Genomic DNA, 26,672 nt, shown 5'->3' on the forward strand with positions numbered 1-26,672 from the left:
TTTTTCTTAAAAAAAAAAAAAAAAGGATTGGTTTGAATACTGAAATTGGATCAAATCCATCTTGCATCCCCACCTAAGACTGAGATTTGGATCTACAAGTTGAGAATCTTGAGAATAAAGATCTCCCTCCTCACATGTAATTACAGATAGTTTCTGAGGAGGTGAAATGTCACATGATGAGATGGAAAGTGCATTAAGAGAGAATGAGTTCATCTTCCTGATACAGAACAGTCCCTGCACAGTAATTGGATTATGGCAGCGCTGGACATTTGGGAAAGTCTGTAATGCTGTGTCTGCTCCATTTGATTTGTACACCAATGGATTTCCCTTGCCAGTAATGGCTTTTTCTGAGCTACTGCAAACTCTGAAGTGGGAAATGAAAATTGAATTTTGGGGAGACAGGAGCTGCCATGATCACGGTGACATTGCAGCTTGTTATGCAAAGCTGTGGAGGAGGCACTGATGCATCCCTGTGGTGTAAAGACTTTTATGGAAAGAGCTTGGGCCCCTCTGTAGGTACTGACAGCTCTGTAAAGCTGCACTGCCATTGTTTAACAGCCTAGGAAGAAAAGATGTTCCTGAGCATATATAAACTGTTTCTGTAAATAAAAACCAATTTCATTCACAATTTGTAAAACACAAGAAAGCAAAATCCAAAATTCGTAACAATGGGAGCAATCAATAGATTAGACACACACACGGGGTAAGATTTAGACAGGATGAGTTTGCTTTTACTTTTGGGAATATACTTTTGGAAAGCACCATTTTTGGGAACAAGAAAAGCTCCCAGCGTAGTGTTGTGGAATGTGAAAGGATAAGCGAGAAATCAGCATGGAAAATTAATTATAAGGTTCTATTAGAAAAGTAAATCTTTGTAATAGTGCCTCTGAAGAGCCACACGTCAACTGGAGTATCTGCAGCTCTGTCTCCCCAAAAAACCTCTCACCTTTCTGTGCCACCACCTCAGCATGCAAAGTGCACCAACACCATCCCTTCTGGCAGGTCTTTATTGCTTTGAGATTGCTTTAGATGGATAATAATGAATCTTATAACAAACGCCACCTTCTGCACTTTCCTGCTGTTTCACAACTCCCCAAAACACTTTAGAACTCCACCCCACCACAACTAAAATGCAGTGTGCACATATAGAATATATTGATGTCTTAAATTTATGCTCAAGATCTTTATGCTCATCTGCCTGCAGTGGGGCACAAAGAGCAAACAGAGGCCCCCAGATACACCATATAAACAAATCCTTTGGACCTATGATACAGTTTGTATTTATTACTTTTACTGAAATCACAGAGTCAAGTGTTTTGAGATTACAACTGGTAAATTATACATATATAATGGTTTACAAAACAAAATATTGGCCTTCTGTGTGTCATTGTACAGTGTAGACCTTGCACAGTTCACTTCAAAGGTATTTGTATTTTGTGTAACATATTTTTATGATGTAAACCTGCTGACACAGTGGTGCTCTAAAAATATTAACTCCCTCTGATTAGACAAAGACTAGGATGAAAAGTAGGTTTTGTGACACATCTTGGTTTCTGAAGGGGTACTGGTATTTCAGCCAGGTGACAAAGTGACTTCCCACAATATGCTGACACCAACAGTGCACAAAGAGGCACGGGAAACAAAGAAAACCCAAACTTTGAGCTTTCCCCTTAGTCTTGCCTGCAATACCTTGTTCATTTTCTCTTATCTGATGCTAAGCAGATGACCTGGCAATAGAAGTTAAATTTATTGCTCTACAGAATTATACCCTGTCTCCAACTTACTTAATTCAGCATATTTCCTGTATCTGATGGGATTTTAACAATGCCTGTATGCCTGTCACTATGTTTCATAAGACAACCTATTTGCAGATTTCACAGTTCACATGATAAATTGTGTAAACCAGCTACTATAAATAACGAAAAAACGATGCTGTCACAGTGGTGCAAGTCTGAAGCACCTCCAGCAAAGCCAAATGATGCCATGAAGTAACTCTAAATTTATGTAGGCATTACTAAACCCAGTGTAACTTTTTTTCCCGTGGGAGTGGGAGTTATGGACACCCAAATACTCACATACAAGCACACACACAAAATATGCACCTGCACTCAGCCACGGGTGTCTGAACATGGTCTGTGCCAGGCTGATGTTTGTGCAGAGGATTTTACTGTCCTTACACTGGCTCTGAGCCTCCACAGACAACTTCCAGGGCAAAAGACGCTGTGAGTTTTGTCCTGTGACTCGGAGAGTGCAGAGCAGTGGGGTGGTGTTGGGGTGCTTGGTGTGGTGTGGGGAGGAGCTCTTACACCACTCACCTGTGTTTAGGGCTTTTCAGATTTTATCACTGAAAACTTGTGCTTGTGGTTAATCCTTCTAAGCCCCAAAACCCCTTTTGGGGTGCCAGCTGAGGACCCAATAATCTCTCTTGCATTAAGAGACATTGCTGGTGCATGTAATAAACCAGAAATAGCTGCATTTGCATTGTTCTTCGAAGCAAGAATTAACTAATTAAGTTAATACAAGGGCACCCATAGGAAAAAAGCCCTTGAAAATGTTGAACATGGGAAGTATGAATGCAGTGAGGCACTCTGGCAGCTCTATAAAAATCAAATCACTTCACAAAAAAAGGGAAAAAATTCTCCAAACCACGTTAATTTTTTTTTTTTTCCCCGGAAAGTTCCAGCCTATACCCAGAGAATCCAACTTCGCCTCTTGTTATAGGCTTCACTTCCTCAGTGACAACAGCATGGCATGAGGAGAAACATTCACCTGAACTTACTGCTGAAAGCCCACAATTAATGATAAACCCTGTTCAAAGCCTGTCCTTAAGATCATCAAAGCTCAGCCTTGTATTCCCTGGCATTTTGGATTGAGCCTTGAGAGGAAGCATCACCCACTGGCCATCCATAATTCCTCTAAAGCCCCGTGGCTTGGGCAGTGCCTGGGTGGCAGAAAAGAGCTGGAATTTAGCTCAGGTGGGCACTGGGGAGCAAGGTGACTTCAGCAGTGTGGAACTGTTTGTGTGCAGGCTGTGGTACTGCCCTCGCAGAGCCACTTGTGTCGGTCACTGAACTGACTGCAGAAAAGCTGGAGGTTTGTCCATATCACATTTTTCCCCTCATACTGCACCCTATTCTAGTTCCCTTGAGGTCTGCACTAGCTGAACTGGAAGAAAAGTGGAAGCAAACAGGTATTATTCTCATGGAAACATGCTTTGCTGGGTTTTTTAAAATCTAATTTTGCCCGATGTGGTGCAAAGAGCTGAAATACAATTAAGTAAAACACTTCAAAGCCTTCCAAGTCGGGCTTTTGACTTTTTATAGCCACATATACATATTTATATATGTATATAAACAGTGGTAACATAGAAAAAAACCAGCTTTTTTAATGGTTCAGTCCTCATAAACCAAATCATATGTTTATCAAGCTATTTTACAGAGACACCCAGGAGCTTTCTCTTTAGTGTTGTCACTTAAACATAAGAAGCTGCATGAGAGAAGAGTGCTGGCAGCTCAGGGGAACTTCACTCCCATGGAGAGGACTCCAGTTACTGAAATTCTGCTACAATTTAAGCAAGGGGTAGGATCAGCTTTGGGGGTCAATCACTGAGGCCTCCAGCATGAACTGCACGTGCCTTTGAGACACCAATCTGTTTTCTGAATTCTTCAGGAGCCACTACAGGGCTTTTTTGGCCCGCAGACCTTTGGGACTTGCTTGTTGAGAGCTTCTTGAAGTGTACCAAGGAGCTTGGAGCATGAGGTGTCATCAAACTAAAAAGCTACAACTTCTCGAAGGAAAAGGTGGCATCAGAAAAAGAATATACATCTACACATGTGTGTATACACATACATGCAGAAAGTCTTCTAAATAAAATCATACAGAAAATGACCAGTGCCATATATTATGTAAACTCACAAGGTGTACTTTCAACACAAACCCGAAGCATAAATTAAAAGAGAGCCAGAAAGAGAGACAGAGACGACAGCAAAACATTTTAAATATAGAATTTGCACAATTGGTATTTTGTTAAATAAGAATAAATAAATTCATTACATCCGTTCACATACCAGTTGTAAAAACAATAAATTATTTTATTTTTTTCAGTGCTGTGTTGCTTTTTTTTTTTTTTTTAAACAGTTGTTATTAATCCACAAGATTATTCCCTCTTCCCCTTGTGATAAAACTGTTTCCACAGGAGGGCAGCTGAACTTAATTTCTCGTACACAGTCAAACCAAAGATGCCAGGCTTTTTCCTAATGAGAATATCCTACTTGCAAAGCAGATGCTGTAAACCCCACTGATGCTCTGGGCTCCAAATTCACCTAAGGGAGCGTGTCTCAGAGTGAATTTAACACTGAGATGGTTCCTGGCTGTGCCAAGAGCACAATTCCAGGTTTCCATCCCCTTGGTGCATTTCATGAATCCAGCTGTGCAACACTGGGCAGAAATGTAAACAATGATGTCACAGTGTGAGTGACACGGGATTCAGCTGAGAGCAGACCTTGCACCAATTCTTCACTCATCAGGTACGTGGGACAGCCTTGCCACAGGCAAGGTTTGGAACTGCACTCTGATTTGGGAACACCTGAAAAAGCAAGTGTTGGCTTACCCTCTACCTGACATTTTTCAGGTCCTGCCTTGGTCTGTCCCCTTTCCCTCCTCACATCTTTGCCATGTGAATTTGCTTCGTTGCTACACTGGTGAAAATCACTGCAGTGGTTTGTTCTCGGATTTATTTCTAAGTAAACTCTTTCATTTTTAGAAGATATTCGTGATCTAAAGAAGCTCTGAATTTATACCCGCATATGGCATGCCTAGATAGCATCCAAAAGCTTTACTCAGCCTGCTGAATATACAATAAATTATTACCATGATGCAAACACAAATACTTGCACGTTCTGTCTCCACAATGACAGAACACAAACACCACTTAATGCAGCAGCTGTATGCTGAGACAAATGTTGTCTATGCTGAGACACATGCAATCTCCTGATATTTTTTCCTCTCACGATGGTTTCTATCTGTTATGGATGTTTTGGAGAGGTCCTAGGACATGTGTAATACACATATAAGCATCAAAATTAGATTACTTGGAAGGAAAAATAAGGCATTTCGAAGTGATCTTATTTTAACAGGCAGAGGAGGCATAAATGTTTACTTTCCATCACTGTGCAAATCATCTGAGCCTTGATACCAGTTCTTACAATTGGGATCAAGAATAAATGGGGAGTATTCCTCAAGATGCACAGTTTTGCACAGGATCTTCTCCTGAACAGAAGGCCACACCATTTTTGAAAGCTGATTAATAACATTTGCTGGCAATCCATTTAACAGAGGAGGAGGCCCTGCCCTTGGTACTGTTTATTTAAAACAGGGTAAAAAACCAGATCCTTCTCCAGATTTCACAGTTGGAGATGTAGCAACTCTACGCTGTTTTGAAATCATCACATGATTTTTGAGAGTTCACACAAACATGCCACAGTTGCAAAAACATGTTTGTGTCAGCCTGGAGTCAGACCTGCCCTTCTTGCTCCACACTCCAGCGAGTTTTCCCTGCTGATTTCATGCCTGGGATTTTCAGAAGAGCCTGAGGTGTTTCAGTGCTCAAGTACCACTGACTTAGAGCTGAGGCTTGTCTGAAAATCCTCCTGCAGTCTCCTGCTCTCCTGTGTGGATGAACAAAGGAGTAAAAGATGGGGTCTATTTCATCAGTGGGTTTTTTTACCCTTTATTTTGGCACCTGTTATCTTAGGGTCTAATTCAAAGCCTATTATTAAAGAGATATTAAAGAGAGCAATTTTACCAGGGCTGCTCTCAGGCCTCCACCTGCACAAGGTGAAATGCCCAGCCTCAGTCACAGAACTTCCACAAGACAATAACAGGATTCAGGAATTGCTGCCAAGGAAAACTGTTACCAGCTACTGCCTGTGCTGTGGAAACAGTCTTATTGATATTGGACAAGTCCTCCACATCCTGATGTGGTTTGACTTCCTAGTGACCCCTCTTCCTCCCAAATGTGGTAGATATACAAAATATGAATGCCTTCTAGAGCTTTAAAAAAAAACCCCAAAACACACACAAAACAATTAAAAATAAAAAGACAAATAGTTACAAACTTTTGCTGGTAAGATGAATACCAGAGTTAGACACGATGGACATAACAGTGATAAAATATTAACTGCTTGCTGTGTTTTTTTGACCTTGAGAGCCTCTTGAAAAGATGTAGGTACATTACACATTGTTAAATTCAAGGCAGAAGCCATAGAGAAAACACCAGAGAAAGCAGCTGAACACAGCCTCAGAATATCTGAGTTAGAAAACACTTGATTACCTCACCTGTAAGTTTTGGTTCTCTAACTAGTTTTCTACAAAGCACAGGATGCCTTTGTTTCATGGAGAGGAGCAGCTCGAGCAGCTCTTGCTCGGTGACAACAAGGAGCCCAGGCTGTGACACAGCTGGAACAGGCAGGTTTACAAGCACAGCGTACACAAACCCCTCCTGCAGCCAGCTCCTCCTCGGGTGCATGCCTGACACACACACACGAGGAGGAGCTGCTGATGCTCCTGCTGTTGGGGGAATGGGGGCTTCCCTGCTCTGCAAGGCTCCTCCTGAGAATTCTGGGGTGGAAACACAGGATTTGTCAGACATTAATGATACACTGTCAGGAAATTCCTACCGCGAAAACGTATTTCCTTTTGTCAAAACCAAAAGGTATCACTTTTTAAAACCAGCAGCAAGCTCTTCATTTTCCAGTAAAACATCTGTGGCCCTTTACGAAGGATGGACCAAGTCCACAAGGGCTGCAGATATACTTTGGTCAATCATTTTGCTTATGTAATTTGTCTTTTGATTTCTTTAATAGAAGGAAGTGATATAAAGTGATATACCAACTGAAACATATTTACAAAACAGTATAAAATAAGCTACTGTGGGATCATGGGGACATGTGACGTTTCCTAAGGACATAACTGTAGCAGAGGTAGGTGAAAAAGGGGAGATGATTCTGTAACCTTCAAATATCCCAGGATCCTCCATTCACTAGTTTTTTCTTCTTTTGCATTATTTTATTTTACGTTTTTGCAGACACAGAGGGCTTATAACAACTTTAACGCTTACTTTCTTTGACGTATTAAGACCACCCTACCGTTATTTAAAGCAGTGCACATCTTCATTTGGTCCAAACAGGCAGATTCTGCCCATAATTAGAGACTGAACACAAGTACTTTGAAGCCTTTGCTTCTGTCTGTGTGGGCAGACCTGCCACCAGCACGCCAACAGCGGCTTACTCAAACCTCTCCGAAAGCAGCTCCCCGCCACCGGTTAGCACTTCTTCAGCAAGCACTGTTTGAACGCTGAGGGTCTCTGGGAGAGCAGACATCCCTTGGCCAGTTTCCCGTGCCCGTCCTTGCACTGCACAGTCCTGGTGTGCCAGCCCGTGTCGCACGTTCGAGAGCAGGAGAGCCACGGCCCCGTCACCCAGCGGGGCTGCGCGGCCGGCGCCGTCACTTTGCCGCCGCCGCCGGGGACGGCGTTCGCCAGCTGGCCCTGTTTCTTTGGCACGAAGAAGCTGTAGCGCACGTCCACGGGCTGCGTGGGGTCGGTGGCCAGGATCTGCACGATCAGGATCTCCTTGGTGGCCGAGTGGCCCATGGCGTGCAGGAAGTCGTCCTTGTGGCTCCAGCCGCTGTAGTTCATGACGGTGCCGTTGATGTCGATGATGGTTTCCGAGGTGGAGATCATGTACTTGCCGTTGACCAGGTACTCCCCGTTCTTCTTCTTCAGGGCCAGGTAGGCCGTGAACCTGCTCTGGTCCTTGCTCTTGAACTGCCGCACCTTGATGTGGGTCGCCCCTTCCGGGATCTTCACCACGTCCGTGTAGCCCTTGCTGGAGGAAGGGAAAGAAGGAAGAGTGTCACTGCAATGCCTCACAAAGTCACTGGCATGACACAGAATCACAGGACCCAGCAGGCTGGAACAGATCTTTCAGTCCAACCTATGGACAACAACAACTTGCTTCATTTCAGTTCAGCCCACCTGGATTTTCCCTAAGATTAATTAAACCAGGTTCCGCTCTTGGCCTGCTGTGCCGTTCTTCATGTTCCCCAAGCAGTTTCTACTGCACTTCTTGCAGATTGCTTAATCTTTAGCTTTAGGGACAGTTTGACGTGGGTCAGATACCAGAGGAATGAAAAATAACAGATAGCTTATAGATTTCAGCAAAGGGTGGGAGATATGAAATACGATGCACGCGCTGCCTGCCAAGGAAAAGATAATGAGATATGCATTGGTTACAGCTGTTTCTTGCTGTCTTTGCTATAATGATGATTAAGGAAAGCATGAGCAGAGGAACAGCTGGGTAGAGGTACCTTGGGAACATTTAAAAATAGTCTTGATCACCGAGAAAAAATTTGTTTACTTTGAAATTTATAAAGCCAAAGATTAATCGTCAAGTGCCTAATAAGAGGGGCACCCAAAGGCTTCATGTGTGCCACTAGTTATGAACTATCTTAACTGGGATTTAGAAAAAGAGATTGAACTCTTTTACCAAAAGTGACAAGCATTCAAAACCTGCAAGCGTGCTGGAATTTATCACTATCTCAAGTATGTTATTTTAACTTTACTGATATATAGAAAACAATTTAAAAGCTTTACATAGCTGCAAGCTACCAGCTGGACACTGGAGATGTGTTTTCATTCCTAAACCTGTGACAAAGCCATCCTCAAAGCACCTCATATCTGAATGGCTTAATGAGAAAATACATGAAAAATACATAAAAGTGATGGCGTCTCCTTTGGGATTGTTTAAAGAACAGACTGCTAATTTTGAGAATTTTTGGCTGCACAAGTAGAGACTGCACATATTACAAATGAAACATTTGTGCTGATCCCCTGCTATTTCCAGCAGTTATGGGACAATGACTTAAGACTCCATTGACTTAGCACCTCCATAAAGCTGGAGCAATGTGGTGTGAATCCCAGGCTGGGGACTCTGCTCTACAGCACTGCACAAATATTTTTACATGAGAGTTGCCAGAATAACTCAGTTCAAACATGTCATTAAAGTTACAAAATCATTTGTTCAAAACCTACAAGCAGTCCTGGAAAATTCAAATTGTCTGCACGAAGAGCTGTAATGCTCCATGTGCACAGAGAAGCATGTGCAGATTAATTCCCCTCTTTCCCAACTTCTGATAATTTGGCTTTACAGCTTTTTAAACAAAAACCCTAGGAAGCAGATTTCCCAGGAGATTCTGTTTTGCCTGCTTTAAAAGAAAAAAAAAAAAAAAGCACAAACAAATGTTGTCATGGCAATTGTCTGCAATGGGAAGTATTAGTTTTGCCTTGTACATTTAAATTGCTCTGTACAGATTGTTGAAGTTTATAGTGGACAGCAACAAGGGAGCTGCCATTTTTCAGTGGAGGAAAGATGATTTTCCTACCAGCACTGCCCTTTCAAACAAAACTGTACAAACAGTTTACAGACAATTAAGATTTCACTATTTTAATCAGGGGTTTATTTTAACGTCAATTACTCCCAGAGAAGAATTGCCCCAAACAATTTTTCCAGTAAAAATAAATCAGCAGTCCCAAGTCCAATCAAAATCATATTAGAACATAAATTTACCCTCTGGCCAGTCTCATGACACTTAAAGGCATGATTTGAGGAGTAAGATGGTAACTTCACGGGGATAATTATAATAAATCTCTCCATTTCCAAGTGTATCTATGGTACAAATCTGGCCTCCCTGAAATTCATGGAGCCCCTCTAACATTTTTTCCTGGAGCTTGATTATTGCCAAATCACATGAAATACATCTCCCACTGTCAACTTCACTCAGACATTCCCAGACATCCCAGTATTTACAAATTGGAAAAGATTCGGTTTATGTAATTACTAATTTGGTTGGAAAGCAACTCTTTTTGGCAGAGGTGTTTTGGCATCATTAGGTGAGCAATCATTGGTTTACCAAGAAGAAGATTAGTTATGTTTATTTTTAAAATAAATTCACTCTCCAAGCCATTTTTGACTGCTATTAATCAGTCTGTTGAAATGTATAGAAATAAAAGATCATTTCAGGAGTCAGATTTCAACTTCTGGTAGCTTTCAACATGCTATGTAAGAATTTGGAAGTTATAAAATCAAGTTCATATATAAAAGATGCTTAACACAGTCACTGATTCTGAGTAAAAACTGTCAACTAAAAGTTTCTATGTGTAAATCAGTCCTTTGAGATCTTGGTATCTGTATAAATGATGAATAAAAATCCCAATTTTTCTGTGATCTTAAGAATTGAAGAGGGAAAAAAATTAGTTGACAGAAAGGACTTAGTTGAGGTTGGCCTATCAGTACTGCTCCCAGTGTGGTGAGGGAAAACCATGGCAGGAGTTAATTTATTTTACTTGTATTAAGTTTTATTACAGTTAGAATGTGAACTCTGAGAGAAAAATGGCTCATGGATAAATGCTATAAATATTTTGACTTTAAAAAATCCATCTGGAGATTGATATTATGCCAGTGGACATGAAGGGATATGAAAAGATATAGTCATGAGTAAGCTTATGGCATTTCTGATATCTCATCTATTTATCTGAACTCCACACCTACTCAGCAGTGGGAAAAGGCAATTTTTGGTATAATCTCTCTCAGCTGTTAAGGAAGGTGTTTACAGCTGTCTGCTCCTTTGCACTTCTAATACAAGGAATGTTTGTCACAAGATCAGGTGGGAAGTCCTCAGTGCCACTCAAACAGATGAGATGAAAAAGCACTCTCAGGGTGTAACTTGCTACTGCAGCAACAAGTGGGAAATGCGAAATTTCAGACAGATGCAGATAATTCTGATCCCAACAACTTTCTGATTCACCTCTCTCTTCCTTTTCCTCTGTCCTCTAGGAACCACAATCCATCTGATGCAGCAAGGTTTGCAAATGGCATGACTTGCTATTCCTGTTGGTGCTCACCTGCTTCACTGGCACTTTGTGTCAGAAATGAGCTGGGTGCAATGTTTTGCCAGTTGATGCTTTGCCAATTTCAGGGTAATGCTAGGAGCCAGCTGTGCACATCTGGAAACTGCAATAAGCTACAGGCAGTGTGTTTTTTCCCCCATGTGAAAGCAAATTGCATTTAGAGACAGAAAGCAAGCAGAGTAACTATTTACACAACAAGGTGCACTTTGCTGTTGAGATCAGTACCTCTTTTTGGTGAAGGTTCCCATGACTTTCGTGCAGCTGGAGTTGTCTCCTCCACACACCCCACACTTGTCATACTGGAGCTTGGACCCGATGATGCCATCGCAGCCCGTTCGGATGCACTTCCCTCGCACGCAGACTGAGTTGCTGTAGGGTCGACACTCCGTGCCATCAGTGACCTGGGCAAGCAAATAAAACTTGGTTCAGACTGCCACAGAGATTTGTGGGTTTGGATCCACCTGGCAAAACCCAGTTCCTTATTTAAGTCACCAACTCGGAGCAGGTCGCCTCCCCTGACAGATCACACTGAGCTTCTCTAAAATTGATGGTAAAAAAGAAGATGAAATGTAGCGAAAGGACAAAAGCAAGGACAGCTAACTTTCAGTTTGGATTGCATCTGATAGAACAAATTGACCACAAGTCATGTCTGTACCACTAACTATCCTATACTAATTGGTTCTTTAGGAATTACTTTGGACTCCTTAAACATAGCTCAGGGTTAGACTTACTCTTTTCTCCTCATACTCTTTTTCCTCCAGAAAACCCCATAATGACAGAAAACTCCAGGCAGAAAGCCCTTTAGCCACTACTGAAAACAACCTAGTAGAGAGAGGCCCATAATTTTCATGCATTCACATACTGAGATATGGAAAAACTTATCTCATTTTCTGGCCCTAAGGTACAACCACTGGATCAAAACCTTATATCTGATCACAGTTAAATATTTGCATCACATGATTCTTTTCCCTGGTTGCAGGGAAAGATTTCTAAAATATGGGACACTTCTAAGCTGACTGAAATCCTGACTGGAGCTGCCATTACCTTCTGAGAAAATACCACATAATAACCGGTTCCTTTGGCTCGGCAGGTGAGCTTGCAGACGTCTCCAGGCAGTACTCCAGCATACTTGGGGACCCATTCCACAAAAGTCTTGACCCCCTTTGCATCAGACTGATAGCCATTCCTTGCTTCACACTGCTCTTGTCGGAAGGATTTGGCTGTGGAATTATTCACATCATTAGTGGCTATTTCAGACCACGCTGCAAATATCATTATGTCCATCTATTATTCCAATTTCTTTCCTACATCATTTTTAAGTTATGTCACACCACTTCTTTACTTAGAACTGGCCTTCCAATCCCTCTACTGTTTTAGCTTGGAAATCTCCCAATGGCATAACAAGCACTAAAGGCCTAAAGTTTGCATGATGTTTCATTTTAGAGGACTGAATTTTTTCACTTTCTCTAAGGCATCCAGGGCGAGGTGTGGGTGAGGAATTAGGATATTGTACTAACGCTGAACGTCCTGCCTTGATAAATACAACCTGGGGAGGCCACAGTGAGCCTTTGCTGTGTGGTTTCCGGGCAGATAATCAGTGTTCAGTGCCTGTGGAGGGAGGGAGGGAGGGCTGGAGCAGGAGGGCACTCACCGCTGGCGGGGCAGGGGGTGACGTTGCAGGAGCGGTAGATGGCCCGCTTGCCCGTGCAGTATCTCCCGTTGTTCCTGGGGGCTGGGTTGTTGCAGTGGCGATAGGCAAACTGAACTCCCCCTCCGCAGGTACGGGAGCACTGTCCCCAGGGGCCCCAGGATCCCCAGTTGCCATGGCTTGAAGCCTGAAAAATACATGGAACGGCAGGAGGTGAGTTCGTCATCCAAGCATCAATGGAGCTGTTACCTCAAAGTCACCGCTGATGTTTTCCTCAGGTGAAGGCAATTCCTTCAGTTGGCTATTCAGGGATAACAGGTCTTAGGTACCTTCCTTCTCCCAGCAAAGTTAATTTCTATCTTTTATCTGCACGCTGATGATGTCTCATTTGCACTGTGGGTGCAAAGCCAACGCTGGGCCTTGCTCCACCTTCAGCCTCTTCACAGAACACACCCACAGTTTCATGGGCTGCTCTCTTAATTTTTGCTATTCCTACCAAAAAGGCCCCTTAAACTTGCTGCAAGGGGTTCAACTCCCAGAATATACCCCTACTGCTAATCTGAGATTAATTAAATCCAGATATTGTGATGTGTAGGTATTGCCTGGAATTACTGGCAAGAGATGGAGTTGTCAGCTCTACACTGTCTATAGTATTCCAATATCATGTAGAAGCATAGAAATCCATATAAAAGGGTACAGAAATCCATTTAAAAATGCTGTTAGAAAGGCTGTATCTTGATTTGAATGGCTCCCATAGTTTGGAAATATTTTCACAAAGCTCTGCAAGTCCACATCTCTTCTGTGGGTGCAACAGAAGGGGCTACTGTCTACCCAGAGAATTTAGAAGTATCTGAACTGTGCAGCTGACAGCTCTCATGGGGCTGGGGATTCTTCAGATATATAAAGTACACGGGTTCTTTGTCACTGGAAGCACAAATTTTTCTGATCCAGAAGTTATATTCTGGATTAATTTCATCTGTCCTTTTCTTCATTAGAATGAGGGCCTTGGGGCCTTTCAGATGAGAGCTGTAAGTTAAATGTGGAGATGAGATTTATCTTGCTTTCCGTGCCAGGTCAGAAAGCCATGTCCTGTTAAGTGCCACTTACTGAATGGGAAAATCGCTTTGTCTAGTTTTCCAGGAATGAAGGCTTTCCTTAAGGAAGAAAATACACTTCCTGAACCTCACCAACAACACCCCAATTATGAGCTAAAAAACCAAGGCAGCTTTCCATCTGACTCCCACAAAAACCAGCCCCGCTCCGAGGGATCACCTTTTCCAATCCCCGTGGGGTAACTTACCGAGTAGTACTTCTTCTTGGTTTTGTCCACGCATTTCCCTTGGAGGCAGATCCTCCCTTTGCCACAGGGGGTTCCCTCCACGGCGGGCAGCTTCTTGGTGAGGCAGACCATCTGTCCCTGGCGCACCACGGCGCACCAGAGGCGCGAGCACACGTCCATGCCGGGGCACACCGTGTACTCGGCGCCGAACGCCAGCTTGCACTGCCGGATGGCGTCGTACGTCTGCCCCGGCAGCTCCTCGGGGCCCACCATGTGCTTCCTGGGCTGGTCCAGCAGGCAGTTCCCTACAAGAGCAAGACAAGGGGTTGTTCGCTCGGGTTTTTGCTGTTCTTTTCCCGGCGGCGCCGCGAAGTCGTTCGGGCGACAGCGAGCCTCCTTCGAGGGATGGTGATGTGAAGATTCTGGTGGCATCAGGTTTTCACAAGGTCAGACTGCTGCCACTGTGTTCTGACCCTGCTGCTGAGCTGCCTATTCCCAGCCTGAGGTGTAAATGAGTTTACCCAGTTTACCCTCTTGGCCTTTCAATCCTTTACACAAGACTAGGAACACATTCCATGCTATTTATCCGTTTGTGATTTAAGCAGCGAGCTGGACTCATGTAAGCAAGACTCAAAGCGAGCACAGTTGTAATTTGAGTTTTAAATCTGGATGTCAGAAATAGTAAAGCTTCTAAAGGGATGCCAGAAAAATCAAAAAGCACAGACTTGTAGCCAATGAGGCCAAAAAACCCAAACAAAACAGATCGAAAAATCAAAATTTCTACCAGGCTAAAGGAAAAATAGCAAAATTATTAGTATCAAAACTAATGTTGCCACTGAAGCTGGACTGCACTTTTCTTCTAAGGAGTGATACTTGGCTGCTTATGGAGCCAGTCTGAAAAGGATTATCCATTTTATACAAAAACTCATAAATAACAGGAAGAAAAAACTGCATGAATGTAAAGATTTGTATTTGTGTTTTAAGGTCTGCAGTGGTCAAGATTTGTCTGGCACACTCTAAAAATGAGAATTCAAATTTATGTTCTAGGTATCTTCTGATAGCTGGGTTTTTTCACTATTGAAAACCTCACTTGTTGACATGCAGAACTATTTATTCAGTGTAACCTCTTTTACACTTCATGAAAGGGATATGTGGTCTGGGCAAGCTTCACTCATCCTCGGCCAAAATAACTCACCACAATTTACCTCAATTTGGAACCCACACCAGTGCTCTTCACTTGCATCATGGCTGAAAAAAGCCTATCTATAAAACCCTCACTATTTACACAAAATGGAATAGAATTTCAAGCAATGGCAGGGAGTTTAAGCAAACCAAATACCCCATTTCTCAATAGCTTGAGTCTTCCTTCCAAAACACACACTTACTGCAACTTCTGCTCTGCTAAAGACTAATGCCAATTAGCCCAAAATTCCTTCTGTGTGATGACTTGCAACCAAAAACTGTCTTGTTAAACCTGTTCCATTTGCTGACCCTGATTTACCCTAGTCTTGTATTTCATCTGGATCATGCTGAATTTTTAATGCAGACAAGGTGTGCCAGTGCTAGCTGTCATGAGATAAATTAAAAATGCCCTGGGTTGTTGTAGTGTAAAATATTAGAGATGTGATGAGGAGCAAGGTTTTCCCTGGAGCTTCTGGACATACTTTGCATATATTTGGGCAAAAATACACTTTGTAAAAGTAAACAGCAGTGGAAATCCTCTTGTGAGAAGGGAGGAAGCCACTGAAATGTGAGGGCAGTGATGGGAAGGCTGTAGCATGTCAATATTCAGTATTATACACTGCTTTTGTACCTATGCCTAAGTTTATCAAATTCCCAAGCAGAGTTGTTTTTCAGTATTTTAAAACACCATAATAACACTTCATTTCAACTGGAAATACAAATTTAGAGAAAAAGGAAAGAAAAGTCTCACCCTTGCATAAACTCATCTGTCAATCATTTCAGTTTCACAAGCTCACATAGCAAATATAGCTTTTCTTCCCCTCCAGAACACAGGAGAATGAGATCCAAACTTCTCCTTAACTGAGAGAAGTTGTGCAATCCCTACAAAGCCAGGTGCTCCAGAGGATCTCACAGGATAAATTCAAAACTGAAGATAGGGAAGGCCCCTAAGGATTTCCCACAGGAAAAAAAAAAGTCTTTCCATGGGTAGACTGTAGCAGTGTCTGTGTTTGGACAGGGTGCAGTGAATTGCAGGTGTTTTTACCACCAGCTGGTCCAGCCTCCTGCTTGGAGGGCAGAGAGGGCTTCAATTCTGCATTACATTTCAACATCCAGAGCATATACATACTGCTATTCCCTTTTTTTTTCTTTTTAATGGTCCTGGGCACTAAAGAACATCTTTGTGCCCTGGAATAGAGCAACATTGTTGGCTGTTGACAGTGCTAATTAAGCCATCTCATTATCTCTCTCAATGCCATGTGTAATATATCTTGGGGGAAAAAATAAAAAGAAGGCGGAACAAGATCTGTGCAGGAAGCAGATAAGCAGGATATAAATTAATTAAAATACAAACAGTCCTTGTTCCAGGTTGCACAGAGCACTGGGACTGAACACACCAAGTCCCAAGCAACCATCCCACAGCCTGGTGGTTGGCATGACAATAAAGGCAATTAGTACCTATGGAAAGGCTTTGCTAAAAGCAGATGGATAAATGTCACTCTCCTCTGGACAAGAACCGAGCCTTTTCTTCCTAAATGTCAAACTGTCGTCTGGGGTCATCTTGTGAGCATTAAAAAAATGGTGATACCATGACAGAGCTGTTTATTGTTCTGAGAGCAGGCCCCAGGAGACAGGGAAGCAGCACCTTCATCCTCCTCAGCCCCCTGGCTGACCTTGGAGGAGACATTTCCATTGGGATTTACTCAGCTGAGTCTCAAAATCTCAAAATTCATGCAATGCTGGTGTCTGCAGTGCACTCAGCTGTCAGGTGTTCCACTGCTGAGCAAAATCAGTTTATGGTGTCATTCAGCACCATTCTGCCCCCAGTGCTGCTGAGGCCATTGATTGTCAGATCAAGTTTTCATATTGAAGTCAAATTATTGACTTCCACTTCAACTTAATGGAAGTTTGTATTCTGTTAGGACAGATCTGTGATTAAAAAAAAACAACTGGGAAATTATAAATTTCTATAGAAGACTTTTACTTAGAAAAGGTCTCTGAATGGCTGATCCATCAAGAAAAGATTCCTTAAATATGCATTTGAACTCACACCAACAGCATTAGCAATACAATTAATTCCCAGAGGACTACAGACCTACATGATGAGAGTTCAAATTTGCTATGAATAACTTCATCATATCAATAACTCTTGAAGACCACACACCTAAATGATAGCTACTCATGAACTGAGGAGAAACCAGTTCCTTACACTCTCTGAGAGGTCATTCATGGGTGGTGGGAGAGTTACCTCAGTAACTCAAAAGGGAAAATTCTCTTCATTTGTGGAAATTAATTTGCTAATATTAAATCAATGCCAGAGCAATATGGACCATAAAACAGGATAGTACTGATTAATGGATCTAATAAAATTGAGAGAAAAAATTAAGTCAGTCAGAGAAAAATATTTCAGGGAGCACTGAAATCAGCCAACAAAATATTTAAAAGCAAATCTTTACATTCAGCAGACACACCATACATTTACCCATAAGCATTTTGGTTACCATAACAACTTGATCCATTCCCTCAATTATGTCATTTTTATCTCAGCATTTTGGAATTTGAGTGGTTTGTTTAATAACTCCAGTTGCTTTGGGAGCACAGTGAAGACTTTAAAATTCATTACAGAGTGAAGCTGAAGACTATGCTTTTTCATTTCTACTTTTGGAAAACAAAATTTTTGTCCTTATTCCCCGAGGAGTAAACGTCATATTTAGCAAATAAGCTGCCATAAAATGTTCTCATTAAAAAGAGAGATTGACAGTAAGCAGTACCATGTAGCTGCCACGGTGTGAGTGATAACACGTACCATGGCCATCATCAAAGAACTCTGTGATAGTTGCTGAAGTGCACTTGGACCAGGGTTTTGAAGCATCAATGCTGGTCAGAATGGAGGACATCAGGCGCTTGTCTTCCATGGAGCCAAAGTTCTCCTCACAGAACTTGGAGTCGTCATGGGAAAGCCCGAGCAAGTGCCCTGTGGAAATGAAACAAATTAATTAAATTATATGACTATCCAGAGTTTACCAGCTGGAGCTCACAATCGTGTGAGGGAAGGGAGCTGTACTCATTTATATTTATCAACAATTGACTTCTTACTGTTTCTCCAATTCACCTTCAGCAAGAAAAACTTTGTGAAAATGCTCTGCAACTGTCTAGAAAGGTGCTACATCTTTTTAAACAGCTAAAAATAAAAGTATTTAAGATGCAACTAAACAAAGGGTAGAAGAATGAATGGGAATAAAGCAGCAGAGAGCTGAACTTAATGCTCCAAATGTTCAGCTTCAGCCAAAAGTTGATTAATAAGATATGCAGGGCTAAACCAAGAGTGCTTTAACAATAAGGACAAAGCCACTGCAAGAAAAAAAAGCCTGATGCCCTGAAAGGGACACATTCTGCAAGACTTGGCCTTTTCTTTTTTCAGGTAAGTAAAGCCATTTTTGTTTGGCAATACTTCCTATATAAGGACAGATAAAGCTGTTTTTGTGCCGCACTGAGACACTGAATATCAGGAGGTACATGTCAAGTTTCAATCTGATACTGCACTACACACAAAGACTTGCTCTGAAGAGATGACAACAGCTTTGTTTCATTCCAGACGAATGCTGGTGTTGAGCAAAACAATTCCCTGCTAAGATTATTATTTCAAACTGACAGATTCCTCTGACAGAGTAACCAAATAATCAGTGCACCACTTCTAACCTACAGAGCAAATTCTCTAAAAGTGTCTGAGCATTTAATACACTGTATATGTAAGACTGCTCACAGTTGTAGAAATTACCTCACTGCAGAATGTTTGTGAAATAAGGCAATGAGGGTGTCTCAGTGGAAAAGGACTTTAATTTTTAAGTCTTTACCTTGGAACTAAACAGCCCTAGGTGAATAAAAAAAGCTGGAGCATTGATCCAAAGAGTTTGGCTGAGTAACATCCCATGGCATTCAGCACTGGTTCAGCGTGGGATATCAGTGATAGCTGGGTGCACAGCAGCAGCTCCAGGATGTAATTTTTCAGAGTGCTCAGCACTTTACAGCATCATTCAGAACTCTCCAGAGCTCTGTGACATGGAGCTTTCAGTCCTGCAGGGCAGAACTGCACTTTGTCACAGCCTCTGGTACCACTCTATCAATTAGGTCTTTTTCTGACCTGGAGATGGGAAACTGAGAGGTGTTTTAAAAACTTTTACTCCATTTTCAGTCTCATGAGAAGGGTGAGACAATACAGATGTTATAATAAACACCATTACAATCAGAAGTGAACTATTTCCTCATTACAAAACACTATGAGTGTTTCTTGGCCTATCAGTTTTTGTCACACCATGCTGTAAATGCCTTAAAGCCAATTATCTAAAATTACCCCTCGTGGGTCCTACTACAGTGCATCTTTCATAGTTCTGTTTCTCTAAAGTATCTAGTCTCACTTGTAAGGCCACCCTTTGAAACTTGTTTGTAGTTCCATTTCCATCTTCTATCAGAAGGCAGTTTCCATCATCTGTCAGACTTTAAAAATTCTCTACAAGTTCATTTCCCACACCACTCTGCAGCACTTCACCCATCTAAGATGCAGTTTTGTTCTCCAGACAAATCCCTTTATTGAAGAACTGCACTTCACTCTTCAGAACTGTTCATTTTCTGCTCAGGACAGCCCATGGAAGTTCATAATTAAACAATACAGAGCACATATTCACAGCCTGTTAATGCTCCTGCAGCTTGGGCTGCTCTTGAGTTTCTCTTTCTTTTTTTCTCTTTCATAGAGACAAATAAAAAAATATCCTTTGGATATGAGGAAGCTTGCAGGTAAATGTCAAGCTCCTCACTTTGAGCAGAGACATTGAGGATTTCTTTAGAACACTGCTGCAATTTAGCCTCCCTCCTCAGAAAAAGGCTGGACAGCCTCTGTGGAGAATTTCAGAGTAAATAAATAAAATTAAATGCTTCTCAGGCCACTATTCAGCACAGAACATTTCATCCCAAATACTTTGGCAAAAGCAGAGGAATCTGAAACAGGGTCATCTCCTGGAAAGTGTCAGGCTAATGGATTCACCTTCAATGAGAGAGCAGGGTAACTTCTCTGCTTTACAGTGATAAATGGGGTGAGCTGAGGACACACCTCATTAGCAGCATCTACTTTGTCATATTAAATCAGGCCATTGTTCCACTGCCTGACAAAAACCAAGTCACTTACTTGGCAGACTTCAGCCTCTTGGAGGAGAAGCTTCCCAGAGTATTTGTGAGTCTCCCTTGTTATGTTTAAAATTTTCAAAAATAATTGAAAAAACCCATCATGATAAGGAAAGAAGCAGTAAGTAGTGAATAATTTCCAAAATACATAATTCTGATTGTCAGTGTCTGGGCTTCTAAATTAGCCCCCAGTGATGTTAATGAGGATAATAGCATTAAATATATGGATTTTAGCTCTCCATACTGATGAATTTTGTATGCACATCTCCTGGGGTGACAAACACATTCACAAACACTGTGAATGCAACTCTCGAAGGATTTAATGGAGTTAAAATTCCTAATTCTTACCACAATCTAAATTTCTCCCTGTTCTAACTTTGCCTTTTAAGGTACTCTGACCAGACTCAGAAGTGACTAAAGCATATGACAAACTCCCAATGATGCTGCAATCTGCTTTCGCATTTCATTAAAAAGAATCAAAATTCAAAATATCACAGGGCTGTGTAATCTCTAAATACTGCCTGGCTACGTTTTGCTCTTTTTGGCACAGAAATGAGAACAGCAAAGTCTTTTTAACACCTGTACCCTTCATTCTTTTGCATCCAAAAATTAAGGGAGGGACACTTCCCTTCCTACTTCAAGAAGTCTCTCCTCACCTCCACACGCATGAAACCCTGCTGATGTTATTACAAGACATGAGGGTGGTTTCTGGCATTTTCTGGTGGGGTTCTTCCCTTCCAAATTGGAAAGGCTGATCCTTCAAGTGACCCTGCATGGAAGCAGAGCTCTGGAGAAAGCTCTGGACAGAAGAGAAGACTCGAGGAATACAGATCTTACACAGAAGGCTTTTGAAAACAAAGCCAATTTTAGCCCCACCCCATTTTGTACGAGTACGAACGTCAAACTGGGCTATTGAAGGAAAAGAAAAGGCTCCCAGCAGCTGTGTAAAATGATGACTGATTGAGAATGGGTTTGTAGATTATCTGCTGTTTTCTACTTAATGAAGCATCTTACTGGTGCTGACAGTTCCCACTGAGTGAAAATGACATAATACAATTTCACCAGCAGGATGGTGTTTGGTTAAGTTATGCTGTAGGAATGCACGAAATGGTGAAGGAAACAGATGGAGGGGAGGCAGGGTTTGCCCTCTTGTAGCCAAGGAGGAGGTGGCCTGCTTGTAAATTCATCTCCAACTCCAAAAAGACCCAAATGGAGTGGCACCCTCTCCTCACAGCTTTCCCTGCTGAAGGCCAACACCTGCAATGGGTTCAAAAATGATCCCTACACCTTGCAGCAATGGGAGGTATATCCCTAATACAAGGTGGGAATACTTCAGAGAAATTATGCCAAGTCAGTTAAAACCTTGATCCTCTCTAAGGATCAGGACACAAGAGCCCTGCAGGGAAAGCAGGAGTGCAGCAGAGCTGTGCTGGATGTGTGGTGAAGCAGCTCTCTTACTCTCAGGAACACTGGGAAGCAAACCACAATCACAGAATATCCTGAGCTGGAAGGAACACACAAGGATGATCCAAGTCCAGCTCCTGGCCCTGCTGGACAGCCCCAAGAATCCCACCCTGTGTATGAGAGCACTGTTCAAACACTTCTTGGAGTCTGGATATTTCTGGTTTTTCTTAATATACAGTTCCAGGCTATCTGCAGAGGTTCTCTGAGTGAACGTGAACAGCACACAAAATTACTGTCATACATTTCCCACTGGCATTTCAAGCATTAGAAACAAAGCAGAAAATACCCACAACATAGAGCAAGCCGACTCCAGGCTTTGCTAAAGCACACACCAAGGTGGGTCTCCTGGACAAGACCTTGGACAGCATGCCAAAGAGCTGCTCTTGCACTCCCTCTGACCACAGGGGACATGCAAGGTGACACAGCAGGCTGAAAGTGCTGCAGGCACTGTGATTTGTTTTCTCAGAGGAGCCCAGCTCGGATGGAGCACGTGTTTGCCAGTGAGGTCATGCCTTTCACCTCCTTTCCAGCTGGGACAACTGGGGAGCAAAAGAAGGTCAAGAGATTTGTCCCAGGTTCCCCCGTGAGTCAGTGGCTCTCGTGGGATCGGGGTTCAGGAAGCTCCTGGCTCGACATTCCTTGGGCTAATAATCACTTGTGCATCAGCCTCCTGCTCTCCCTTGGCTAAACAAAGATTGCACGTGGGAACTGTGTCAAAATAAAACCACTTCTTCTGGCATGGGCTGTTTTTCTAACTCCTGTGAGTTTCTGACTCCTTCTGAAGAACTTCATGCTGCTATCACTCAGGAATCCTCTTGAAGTCATGATGGACCTAAGCAATAACAATTAACAAAGCTGGTGGTTTTTTAATAAACAGTAGTGATTTGAATTACACAAGCTTACAAAAAAGTTGCATAGAATATAAAACTAGCCATTCCTTTTTTTTTATTCTTGACTTTTACTTCCAGTTTTTTTTTCTTTGACTGCTATCAGCCACTTATGAAAGAAAAAGGATTAAAAAAAAAAATCACTCTCTCTTTTAAATCTCCAGCCCAGAGGCAGTTTTTAATATTTCTGGCTTAGAAGAGTTCTTCAGACTCAATGAAACAATAGTCTGGAGTGCAGCTTCTTCTCAGGAGCAGACATTAAAAAAAAAAAATCCAATCAGACATTTACCCACCAGTGCTGCAGACTTTACACAAAACAAACCTGTGCTGAGCTGGCTTGTTGTAACAGACTTGTGGGAGATCACAGTCACATCAGCCCTGTCAGACAGGCAATTCCCAGGCAAGGTTCTGCCCAGGCAATCAGAGACCACTGTGTCCACACAGAATTAAATAATCTTTAAAAAGATGTGGCCTTGGAGGTCCACGCTGCACTAATTAATGGGGCATGTAGAAGAGAAATATTCATTTGAATGAAGAAGCAGGAGATGGTGACACACCTATTTCACACCTGTTCAACTCAGAGGAGTTTGGAAAGGACACAATTCACAGCAGCTCGTGGTAAATGAATGAACTCTGTGGGAATGTAAAAATCGCATTGTCTGCTGCACCAGAAGTCTGCCCCCCACAAAAATTACATTATTGGATTGGTATTATCTCCCTGCCAAGGAGGAAAGCAATCCCTGCTTTACCCTGCAAGGCTGGAGGCCAGGCTGAACACTGAACTTCTTTTTGGATCATAAAATCAGAGATCACTCAGGTTGGTTGGAAAAAACCATTGAGCACAACCATAAACCTAACGCTGCCAAATCCACCACTAAACCACGTCCATAACATATTTTTTGATAATGACTGCTGTGAAATATTAGGCAAAACACAGAATTTTACAGTTTGCTTTAAGCACCATGTCTGCTGCAGGTGGAGCAATGATGTATTTTATATAACATTACAAGGTAATAAAAATATTGCTGGGCAAGCCAAGAATTTTTATTCAAAATTTTAACCAGCAACCTTTTAGACAGCTGATGTTTGCTTTTTGTGGCATCAGCTTAATTTTCTGCCCCACCTTCAGCTTCTTTGTCTGCCCACCTTTCCTCTTAATCAAATGTTCATGAAGGCTTAATTTGAGAGCTTTTGCAAGCAGAAATTAAGATAGAACTTTGAAAAAAAAAGGTTCAAAGAGGAGGAATCAAGCAATTTTCCTGATGTATGTCAGCAGAGAAGACTTGGATGAGTGTACTCTCTGGTTTTTTTTGTTGTTTTAAGAAAGCAAATCTGCCTAATTACGATTACCTGGATATTTGCCTAAACTTCATCTGTCACGAAGGAAACCTAATATGAGAGTCACAACCTCCACTGTTTTTCTCATGTGGCTGTGAGACTCTGTGCCCTTGGCAATGCATCCCCCTTGAAATGAAAGGCTCCAGGAGATTTGTAGCTGTCAGGTCTGAAGCCTGTCTTTATCTGCTTTATCTTGACAGCCTGGAAATCAAAGGGCTGCGTGTTCAGCAGAACATGGCAAAGGCAAGATTGCTGTCTTTGGTTACTTTTGAGTGTACACAAAATGAGCACATGCGGCAAAACAAGGAGTGGGAGGATTTTTTGACTCTTCTACGGACATCAAAAGACCCCTTTAAGTATCACACACGTTGTTCTCAGTTTCATTTGTTACTGAAGGAGTCAGAAGCAGAGTTTGCTGTAAGTTGGACAGGGTATTCCTTCCTCATGGCCTGCAGCTCAAACACAGCTCAAGCTCTGAATGAACTGCTCCAACCCACTCAGAGCTCATGGCATCCTGATGTATTTCAGTGGAGAGATGCCAGGAGCAATACCTCACTTCTAAAATGCCTTTTTTACAGAAAATTATGCTCTCTAATACATTCTGCTGGCAGCGCTCATGATACTTTTGTCCTCAGTGGTGACAGAGGCCACAGAAAGACACCATGCTGGAAAAGATTTGGTATCAAACTTGTTACTTAAAATATGAAGAAAATTCTTGGCTGTGAGGGCAGTGAGGCCCAGGCACAGAAAAGCTGTGGCTGCCCCGTCCCTGCAAGTGTCCAAAGCCAGCCTGAAGCAACCTGGAATAGCAGAAGGTGTCCCTGCCCACAGCAGGGGGTGGAACTGGACCATTCTAAGGCCCCTTCCAACCCAAACCATTCCATGATTTTTGAGCTGTAGTTTCTGTGCAGTCCCCTGGTTTCAGGCATTACACAGCCCAGCTGTGGAGGATGTTGTGATAACTCCTCATAACCACAGAAGATGATGCTGAGCAGAGACCTTGAAGGGGCATCCTGTGCATCCCTCTGCCCTGGGGCAGGATCAGCATCCCCTGAGCCACAGCTGCTTCAGCCAGATGGCTCCTGTGACCCCCCAGAATCAGAGCCTCCCCAGGCACTTCACTCCTGCCCTCAACTCTCCTGCCCAGATGATTTTGGCTAATGCTTAAAGCAAATCTCCCCTGCTGCAATTTCAGGCCATTACCCCTTGTGCTGTCCCAGGTGGACGTGGGGAGTGATTTATTATGCAAATTTTTGCAGCAATTTTTAAAATGTATTTGAAGGCTGCTTTTATCCCACCCTTTGGCCTTGCCTCCCCAAAAGTCACATGTGAAAGATAAAAGGCAACTAATGAACAAAGGTTTAATTAGTTCCACGCAGCAATGCTAAAGCTATAGCCTAAAAATAAAATACTTGGAAAGAACATCAGTAAACCATATTACTCAGGAGGACAGAAGGAGTAACTGCATGCCAGAGTGTTTGTGTAACAGAGGAGTAGGAACATTGCAAAAGGTCAAATGAACATTATCACTGAGAAAAAAAGGCTGTATTCCCTCTTTTTAAAAGAGTAAGTTTCTTAAGATTGATGGAAAGAACAAAGATAAATATAATTTAAAATGTTAGAGCCACGTAACTCCCACAGAGCTGAACTGGAGCTTTGCCTGCTTGAAGGCTGAAGGAAGGCTGCTTTTGTACTTAAGGACCAGATCAAAACTCAGGAGACTCTAGATCAAAAATCAGGTTTAATTCTTGGCTTTCCCTGGGATTCCCTTTGTGATTTGGGGAAATTTCCTATTGACAAAACAAGCAGTAGCTCCTCTTAGATCCCCGTGAACTCTCCTCGTTTTGCTTTTGTAGATGGCAAACTGTTTAGGGTGGTGGTATGGTTGTGCCAAAGCACAGTGGGACTTCAGCACAAACTTCTGACCATGACTACACCTCAAAACACAGCACCAGGCTGCAAAACATGGAAACATCCCATCACAGAATATGTCAAATGTAATTCCAACTGATTAATTTGCCTGCTGCTGATGCTGGATCATGCTGATCTTCACTTGTTTATAATTCAGCAATGCCAAAGTAACAAATCTCTGATCCAAAGGTCCAGAGTATTAGAGGGCAAATCTGATTGTTTTTGCTTCCTGATGGTCATTTGAATAAGGGACACATGGAGAAGCAATGTAGTGCTGCCCTATGAAAAACATTAAATAAATGTTGAGATTATGAGCAATCTCAGGTTCTTTACTGCTCTCCTCCACATGTCCCCAAGAGGCAGGGAAGTGCATGAAGCAACGAAACATCATTTTTTTTTCACAGACAACAGGCTGCTGATAACAAAAGCTTGGAGAATTCCTACATACTGTGCCTAAACTCAGTTCTGCAGAGCTGTGGAGGTGTAGTTGAAGGAGCCGCTAGAAGTAAAAAAAAAAAAGCATCCATATGCCACAACATGGTGATGATTTCAGGCAAGAATCCAGGGGTTATTTTTGGGAAAATGAAGCTACTGCTGTCCCAACTGACAGCAGCATGCCCCCTGCTAGAAAATAACCAGATATGGATTTACTGACGGCGGCTGGATGTCTTGGCAGGCTGTGATTTCAAAATAACATTGATGGTATTAGCACCACTCCCCTGTATTCTGAAGAAAAACTGGATTACCAATTCAAAGTTACAAGGTTTCTTCCCAGTTTTTTGTTACATTGTCCTCTTTTTTTTCCCATTTGACATTGGAGAC

At 42.3% G+C, this 26,672-nt stretch overlaps 1 protein-coding gene across 1 annotated transcript in view; it reads right to left on the reverse strand.

The window, feature by feature from the left end:
• Positions 1-1,264: 1,264 nt before the first annotated feature.
• ADAMTS5 (ADAM metallopeptidase with thrombospondin type 1 motif 5) overlaps positions 1,265-26,672 on the reverse strand; it is a 39,966-nt gene continuing 14,558 nt past the window's right edge. Inside the window, exons 3-8 of the mRNA XM_041460443.1 lie at positions 17,882-18,049; positions 13,915-14,198; positions 12,618-12,801; positions 12,011-12,186; positions 11,192-11,367; positions 1,265-7,886 (exon numbers count right to left, since the gene is read on the reverse strand). Coding sequence (XP_041316377.1) covers positions 7,322-7,886; positions 11,192-11,367; positions 12,011-12,186; positions 12,618-12,801; positions 13,915-14,198; positions 17,882-18,049 — 1,553 coding nt within the window. The 3' untranslated portion in view covers positions 1,265-7,321. The remainder of the gene's footprint in view (positions 7,887-11,191; positions 11,368-12,010; positions 12,187-12,617; positions 12,802-13,914; positions 14,199-17,881; positions 18,050-26,672) is intronic.

Source organism: Pyrgilauda ruficollis, unplaced genomic scaffold, assembly GCF_017590135.1.
Source record: "Pyrgilauda ruficollis isolate IOZ18807 unplaced genomic scaffold, ASM1759013v1 scaffold143, whole genome shotgun sequence".
NCBI lineage: Eukaryota > Metazoa > Chordata > Aves > Passeriformes > Passeridae > Pyrgilauda > Pyrgilauda ruficollis.